Genomic DNA, 8644 nt, shown 5'->3' on the forward strand with positions numbered 1-8644 from the left:
AAGGCGGCGGCGACGGCGGCGCTCCCGCAGGCCGCGGGGCCGAGGCGGCCATGTTGTGGTCCTGCGGCCTGCGGGAACTTTGGGGGAAGTTTCTGGGGCGGCCGGCGGGGGGCAGGGGGACGGGGGGGGCCGGCCGCGCGGGGCCCCGCGGCGGGCGGGCGGAGGCGGCGGCGGCGGGGCCGCGCTTCGGGCCGCGCACACGCGGAAAGCGCGCGGCGCTCGCGCTACGGCGGCCCCGCCCCCGCACCGCCCCCGCACCGCTCCCCGCGCTCCCATTGGCCGTTTGGGCCGTCAGTCAGCGGCCGGGCCCATCTCGCGCTCCCCATTCATGCAGTTTGGTTGCGTGTTGGTGTATTTTACTGTTTGCAATAAAGAGGGGGGGATTTTTTTTTTTGTTCAGTTTCTGCCGCAATTAACTCTTGGTCCCTTAAACATCTTCCTTTTTATTTTTGTTTTTTTTTCCTGTCTATTTTTTTTCTTTTTTTTGCAGGACGGTCGGAACAGTTTTTCGCCGCTTCCATTTATTTTTCGATATCTTATCTCTATTAGGTTTTGCAATCAACTATTAAGGTGCAACTATGCCCAAAAGAAAGGTAAGTACGAAAAAAAAATAATTAAAAAACGAGGGAAGGCAGATGGGGAGCGAAGGGGGAGAGATTAAAGCGGCAATCGCGGAAATTTAGCTGTAAAAAAAAAAAATTTTAGCGCGCGCGCGCGTGTATGTGTGGAGTTTTTTGGGTTTTTTGGTTGGGTTTTTTTTTTTTGCATTTTTAATTTTTGGTGTATGTCCTAGAGCGGAGCGGGGAGCGGAGGGAGAGGGCTCGGGGCGGGCAGGGCAGCGCGGCGAGTTCACTTTTGGGCTGTTTTGTTTGGGAAGGAGGAGAAGGCTGGAGCAGCAGTGTCTCCATGCTGGATTACAAACAGCCATAGTGCTGTGCTGCCCCTGTGGAGAACGCGGGGCAGCAAAACCCCCGCAAAACCCGCGCCACGACCCCCCCGGGCCCCCCCACCCACCTCCGCCAGCGTTTTAATCCCCATCGCGCCATTCCCGGCTGGATTCGCCTTTAAACGTCGCCTCTTTCTCCTGCGTTTGCCTTTGTTCTCCTTTTTTTTTTTTTTTTTTTTTTTTTTTTTTTTTTTTTTTTTTTTTTTTTTGCCTCCCACTTCTTGTCATACCAGATGGTTGTGCAATGGTAATTTGGGGCCATTAGGCGGCGCAGAATTTGAAACTGGCCTTCAAGGAAAGCGGGGAAAAGGGATTTATCACCCTAATCAGGAACTTTGGGGCAGCGGGAATATGAGGCGCCCCCCCCCACTCTCCTCACAGCGCGGCTGGGGGGGGCGGGGCGGGGACGCGGTCGCCCCTCACTCACCGAGGCGCCCGCCCGAGGGGTTTCGAGTCGGTTCAGGCGCCCCACGGCCCGGGGCCGTGGGGCGCCTGAACCGACTCGAAACCCCTCGGGCGGGCGCGATCGCTGCGTTCCCGGTTGTCCCTCATTGTCCTTGCGGGGCCCGCGGCGACCTTGTTGTGTGAGGGGAAATTGGCGGGAACTTTTCGAACTCGACGTGATGACGTGGACGGGGCGGCCGCGTGGCATTGTGGGAGTTGTAGTCCGTGGAGCGGCGGGGCTGGGGGGGGAGGCCGCCATTGCTGCGGGTGGTGTTGGGGGGGGGGGGGGGGGCCCTGTGAGGACCCCCCCCGGGTCTCCTCAGGACTCAGGTGGTGTCACACGGGATGGTCTTGCCTTCTCACTTCAATGTCTCGCTTTCCTTGCAGGCTCCAGCTGAAGGCGAGGCAAAGGAGGAGGTAGGAGTTGTTTGTGGTCCCCACTCCTAAGAATTCCTGTGGGGTTCTGCAGAAATTAGGAAGCCCACGCAGCTTATGAGGGGTGTTTAGCCCCTTGGGGTGGCTCTGTGTCTGTTTTTGGGGTGGTTGGGGCCATCACTGTCCCCTGAGGTGACAGGTGACCCCCCTGAGGTGGTGCTGGGGGTCCAGCAGCTCTCCTGGGCTGAGGTCAGGGACCATCGGTTCCAGTGGGAACGTGTCCCTTTTAGCCTCACAACTCCTGCAAGTAAAGAAACTTCATCCCTTACCGCATCAGCTGAGTAAAGTGGTGGCAGCAGAGAACTGCTGAGCAAAGCTGCACTTCTAGGAAGTCACAGAATACCCTGAGTTGGACCTACAGGGATCATAGAATCACAGCATGGTTTGGGTTGGAAGGATCCTAAAGCTCATCCAGTCCACCCCCTGCCATGGGCAGGGACACCTTCCACTAGCCCAGGTTGCTCCAAGCCCCATCCAGCCTGGCCTTGGACATTTCCAGGGATGAGGAGTCATCAAGGCCCTCACCATAATGCCCATAATTTCATATATCCTAGGATTTCTATGGGGCTTCACAATGCCGTGTTATTTTGGGTGGCAGTTCTGAGAAGGCTGTGCTTTATGTGCTCTCTGAATTTTACTGACTTATCTTTCCTTATGCAGCCAAAGAGAAGGTCAGCCAGACTATCTGCTGTGAGTATCTCTATTTATCCTTTAATATTATATCACTTGGGATGGGGACAGTTAAAGATAAACTATTGGGTTTTTTTCCCCAGAATTGGGAAATGCATGCTTAGAGCAACGCATGGTTTAAAATTCCCATTCCATGTTTCTGTTCCTTGAGCATCCCCATATCGCAGGCTTCTCACGTGAGATACGACATCTCTGTTAGTGCACATTCCATCTGGGCACAAGTATCCAGAGTTAAGGAATATTGATTTCAGGATGGATTTGTTCCCTGTAGGACTTCTCCATACAAATGCTCGTGGCTCTCTAAATCACCCACTCTCTCCTTAGCCTCGTAATTTGCCCATTGATTTTTTGCAGGGCCAACTGTTAGGTAAATAATTCTCAAAAGTTACAGACGTATTGCTCATAAAAGTATAAATATTTATTTCTGGTATTTGCCTGACTTGTTTTTTGTGTTTTTTGCAGAAACCTGCTCCACCCAAACCAGAGCCAAAGCCCAAAAAGGCAGCACCTAAGGTAAGGGTCTTGAACTGAAGTTATATTTTCCTTCTCAAGGTGTTTACAGGTATAAAAACCCCCCAATTAACCACTTTGCTTTTTCATAATCATCCTGAAAGCTTTAAGATGGAATTATGTGAGCAAAAAGAATGGGAAAGGCATCATTTTATCCAGTTTCTACTGTAGGAATGTGATAAGATGAGCAGATTTGTAATCCCTTGTGGTGGGGCTTTGCTGCTGCTTTACAAGGCCATTCTGAAGTTTCATATAATGCATTGTTGGGAAAATGATGCTTGGAATAGAGATCAGAGACTCAGAGGAAGCATTGAAAATCATGCTTTTAGTTACTCTTACTGTATTTCCATTCTGAGGCCCTCTCTGCAGTTAGTTATCAGTTTATCACATTTTAATCACTCAGACTTCTAGAGACCCCTTTGGCTGGATGTTTTTGGAAATGTCAAAAACATTGGCACGTCTCACAGTATAGTTCAAAAAGAAACTATTTAAAGCTCTTTTTTAGTTTGGGGCAACAGTTTGGAATTTCAAAGGGGGCAGTTCTGCAATCCATGAGGGATTTCTTTCCATCCCCTTCTTATCACCTTCCCAGCCATCAGTTTGCAGTGCTATTTTTTTAGATTTTTCTGTAAATATTTAGGATTTTGCAGCTAAAAAAAAAGAAAAAACCAAAACACCCCAGCAACAAAACTCCAGTGGTTGTTTTTAACCTGTTCCCATTGCACATTTTCCTTGTGGTTTGGGATGGCGAGGTGGGCAAAGCACAGCAGGGAGAGACACTTTGGTTGCAGAGGGGGATGACGGGCTGGGAACCAGGAGCTTTTTCCTTTTCCATTGAAAAGGAATTTGCACTTGCCTATGGCACAGCAGACTTCCAGGTGAGGGGACTGTTTCCCTCCACATCCTCTGTGTGGAGCAGCAGAGATGCCATGGAAAAGAGGAGAACCCATGTGTCATTTGGGCTCAGCTCTGCAATCTCAGTGCTGTGCAGAGCAAGGTTTTCCCATTCCATCTTGGCTGTGCAGCTGGAATTCTAGACCACGTTCTGGTTGGATGGAGGACTGGGCACTCTGGATTGCACTTCCCACTAGTGGCTGGTGCCCCAGGCAGAGCAGAGCCCACTGCTGGTGGCCCACAGGGCAGCAGTGCATGACCCACATTGTTGTATTCGGGTTTTTTCCAAGTTTGCTTTTTTATTTTCATGGAAACATCTTGGGGTTTAAACACTAAAGCTGTGTTAACTTATTGTGAAAAGTTGTAGGAACAGGGATGCAAGAGTTAAGGGCTGTAAGGGACAGGCAAAGCTTAGTTTGGGCCCCCACCACACAATGGGGTGGTATGGTCTCCCTTTGGGATCATGCAGGGATCCCCTGGGAGCTGTGCCTTGGGAATTGCCCCCAGCCAGACTTGGAAAGCATTTGTCCTCCTGCTCCTGAGGTGCTGTTTGAAGCCAGGACACTTGAGCTGTGTTTTTGGCTCTCCAGAGCTCCTCAAACTGCATCAACACCTGTGCAAAGGGTGATGGAGTAAGAATTGTTGAGGCATTTTTAATTCATGTCTGCCCCAAGTGCTTTACTTGTCAAGCTTCAGGATCTTGGAATGGTTTCCTGTGTGTCAGAATAGATTTCACCTGTTAAACTTTGCTGTATTGAAAAACATGGAGCTGGGAAAGGAGTTTTGTCACTTCTAAAATACAGGACCTTATTATTGTACTGTTGTTGCTATGTCTGGAGCAAAATTACTGAGGAAAATGAACACAATGCTGTAGCTGAGGTCCTGTTGTGTCCTATGGGACCCTTTCTCTCCAGGCAGTCCAGCCATGGAAGTCAGTTTCCCTGGATTTCTGAAGAGGGGCTTTCCCAGCAGAGAGAATGGGTTTTAGCTCTGTTAATACTTTGTTGCATTTTTATTTAGTGGGATATGGGAACAGATAAGCAGTGCCACAGTACAATTGTAATTCTAAATCTCACTGCTGAACAGCACCAGGATCCTGGGTGTTCCCAAGACAGGGACTCCTGACACCACACAGTAGGAGAGTTTTGTGGGTGGGATGAAACCCCTCAGACTGAGGAATGAGAGGTTAGAGAGTAAGGAAGCCCTCACTCATTGAGTGTACTGACCCCATCTTATATTTTCTGCGTTATTGGAGGATTTGCTGTCAATTTTGGTGAATTTTTAATCATTGAAGAATCAGGTGACTCTACTCCTTAACACTCTTGAGTTTGCCTTTAGCAGCTTGTTTTTAAGGTGAATTAATTTTGTGCATTAATAACTGAGGGATTGAAGTCAGAAAGAAAACTTTGGTAACCTTTTGATAATTTGTAGTCACTGAGACAAATCTGAGTAGATAAATGTATATCCAGTAATTTTCTGTTTATCCTCACTCAGCTGTGAGTAGATCTTGCTGGGTTTCTGGTTCCTCTGTAGGAAGTAGGTTAATCAAGCAAGGGGCTGAGCCAGTGCTCTTACTTATTGGCAGCAAGAGGCACATCCTTGGAAGTGAAACTAATGAGGGTCGGGTATTTGGGTCAGGATCTGACCTTGCCTATGGAAGATTATTACTACAGAAGCATCAAGTTTTGGGTTTTGTTTCGATTTAGCCTGATCCTCATATAAGAAACTGCACTTAAATAATAAATGCACCGCTCTGGTGGTTATCAAAGTGATGCTGTTGAGCCCCCAGTTTTTCTGGCACGGAAGTGGTTTATTATCACAAGGAATATTTCTGGCAGGGAAAGGGGAAAGTCCTTTGCCTACAGCTTTGTTGCAGTTTTCTAAATAGGCATTTACAGCACATCTGAAGTATTCTGGTTTTTGCACATGTTGGTTTTGTTGTGTGGCTGCCTTTCAGCAGCAGGGCAGAAATACAGGCCAGTTCAACATTTTTTAGCTAATTTAATTGAATGCCTATTTGAAATAAGAATTCTTTTAACCCCAGCTGTGGCTGCTTTTATATTCTGCACTTGCCTGTAGCACATTCAGGACAGACAGAAGGAAAACACTTCTGTGAAACTTTGATCTCATCTTTGTCAATAGGAAGTTTGGGGGCTGGAAGAAGGTTGTGCAGACAGTTTTGGAGTTGAGAACATGCTGATGTACAAGGTGGAAATTGGGATTAAATACGTCACTGTCTGTTTTCTTAACAGAAAGAAAAAGCAGCAAATGATAAAAAGGAGGACAAAAAGGCAGCAACAAAAGGGAAGAAAGGAGCCAAAGGCAAAGAGGAAACTAAACAAGAGGATGCTAAAGAAGAAAACCACTCTGAAAACGGAGATACCAAAACTAATGAGGTACTTCAGCTCCACTAGAGCTGGGAGCAGAGCCAGATGTGCTGGAAGTACATCCTGGAAGCTGCAGGAGCTCTGCTGGGCTGCAGAGGGTGGGGGGGGTCACTGCCACACTGGGAGGACAGAGCAGCTGTGGTACCTGCCCAGGGCAGCTCCCAGGGAGAGCCTGCAGAAATGGCCTTCTCCTTCCAACTCCTTCCTGCTCTGTGCTGGAGCCCTTCCACAGGTGCTGTCTGCTGGCCCAGGGCTTCTCTCAGGGCTGGCTCACAGCAATGCCCAAGATTTGGGGAACAATGGAGCCCAGGGAAATCATCACCCTCCAGCCCTGAGCTGACTTTGCACCTCCCCTCTGGACTGCTGGGTTCCTCTGCTGCTCAGCACGGGTTGGTGCTGGGCCAGAAATCTGGTTTTGAGTTCTACACAATTCTTTAAGACAATTCTTTGCCTCAGAACAATTCAACAAGAGATTTGCAAAGTAAACTCGGTCCTGTCTCTTACCTGCAGCCTCTTCTCACAGGTTCTTGCTGTGGCAGCTCCTTACCTTGCCTTTTGCTAGGTCCAGCTGCAAGCTCCATCAGCTGCTGATGGATTGTCCCAGCAGATTCCTTGCTGATAGTGAAGCAGTGTTTTCTCAGGGCTCTCTTTGCCCGTTGTGTTCTGTTGCTGCCAGTGGCGTCTCTTCGTGGGTTGAGTGTCACCATCCAGCCACGGGTCCTTTATTCTTTCATTTCTAAAACAAGATCAGGAGCTGCTTAGTTGAAGCACTATATGGCTAATGTGCTTCAGAGGGGCTTTGAGGGAGCTTTGCAGGTTTGATGTGTTGACTTGAGAAGTAAAAGCACATTTTCATAGAGAGAGGTGAGAACTGATTCCCCAAAGTTTGGACGGAGCAGGATCGTGGTTGATGTGTAATTCTTCCACTTCCCCTGTGATGAGGGCTTGAACTTCCCCTAACATATCATTTATCCTAGTCTAAAATATATTCCAAACCTCTGCCTCTCTGCAGACACTTATCCCAAAATTACCTCACTAATTAATATTCCTGTGTTTTCATTTTAAAGAATTATCAGCCCGTTGCTGTGTCAATATTTTCTGTGCATTCCTGTCTATCCACACAAAGCCTTGTCCATGTCTGTGTTAACAAACTGGTCTCTTTTTGATGCTGGTTAGATTGGAATCCAATTATATTATCCAGTATACCAATAATATTTCTATTCTTCCCAACCCCTTTTCTAGGCACCAGCTGCTGAAGCATCTGATGATAAGGAAGCCAAGTCCGAGTAATGTTAACCCTGCCCTATATCTCCATCATTTGGTATCCGTACCTCCATGCTGTATTGTTAACAGAGAGGAATATTTTTATCAACTATTTTATAAATGCAGGTTTTTTTAGCATGAATTTAATTATGGAACATCTTCATCTCGGTTACTTGGGAATTAAATCCCTAACAAACAAAACAACAAAAAAAAAGTCATTGTTTTTAAATTTTGTGATTGTAATAGTTTGTATGGTACATGGAAAGAATAAGTGGTGGTAGCTTTTGACTTCTGTCAGTGTGTCCCTTTTTGTGTAAGTCATGCTTACAGACTTCAGATTTTAATTTTTCCCTTGTATGTGTTGTATGGTTTCTTAAAGTGGGGAGGTCTCAAAACAAATAACCGTGTGAAACATTCCAGTGGTTCTGTGGGTTGCTTTTATAAAGAAGGTGAGCTATTTTCATGAAAAAACCTAAGAGCTGGAAATCTGTTGTTTCCCAAATGTAATTTTATTTTGTCAGTTTTGGAAAAAAAAAAAGAAAAATAAATAAATAAAAGTGTAATCCTGTTTTTAAATGAAATACAAACATTTCTTTTCAAAAAGGGCAGGTTGGTTGTATGTACCCACTGTTAGGAATTTTGCTGGATTTATCTTAATAAAAAAGACTCCTCAAAAGCTGATTGTGGTTTGTTGCTTGTGCTGCTGGAAAGCTCCCAAGTTCCAGGAGAGCTGCAGTGGGACAGGGAGAGCCCGCGGGGCTGGAGAGCTTTGGGCTTTTGGCTGGGGCTCAAGCCCCTCTCTGCCTCAGTTGAGTGAGTTCCCATTAATCCAGGCCTCCTTATTCTGGGACATACCAGCTGGGGTTAAGTCCCAGTTCTGTTACAGCTTTTTTGTGCAACTTTATCAACTCCTGCTCAAACCTGATTTCATAGAAAGTCTCTTCGCATCCATGAACCAACTACAGGATATGTTTAATAAAAAGAAAAATGTCTGAAATGCAGAAACCTCTCTCCCATTAAATTGTTCCACAGCCCAGCAATGGGAAATTCCAAGAGCTTGAATATTTTACTTTGT

General features: G+C 46.9%; 1 protein-coding gene across 3 annotated transcripts; it reads left to right on the forward strand.

Moving 5' to 3' along the window:
- Window positions 1–299: 299 nt before the first annotated feature.
- HMGN5 (high mobility group nucleosome binding domain 5) lies at window positions 300–8250 on the forward strand. 3 transcript variants are annotated; one of them, XM_069015077.1, is made up of 7 exons: window positions 300–345; window positions 491–593; window positions 1778–1807; window positions 2486–2515; window positions 2978–3028; window positions 6172–6315; window positions 7549–8250. In XM_069015077.1, the coding sequence occupies exons 2-7, from the start codon at window positions 579–581 to the stop codon at window positions 7594–7596; spliced, it is 318 nt and encodes a 105-aa protein (XP_068871178.1). In that variant the 5' UTR covers window positions 300–345; window positions 491–578; the 3' UTR covers window positions 7597–8250. The 3 variants fall into 3 exon arrangements, with proteins under 3 accessions (XP_068871178.1, XP_068871179.1, XP_068871176.1); XM_069015078.1 differs by having other exon boundaries at window positions 316–345; window positions 550–593; XM_069015075.1 differs by lacking the exons at window positions 300–345; window positions 491–593 and having other exon boundaries at window positions 1721–1807.
- The last annotated feature ends 394 nt before the right edge of the window (window positions 8251–8644 follow it).

The sequence above is a fragment of the Aphelocoma coerulescens genome, chromosome 4A (genome assembly GCF_041296385.1).
Source record: "Aphelocoma coerulescens isolate FSJ_1873_10779 chromosome 4A, UR_Acoe_1.0, whole genome shotgun sequence".
NCBI lineage: Eukaryota > Metazoa > Chordata > Aves > Passeriformes > Corvidae > Aphelocoma > Aphelocoma coerulescens.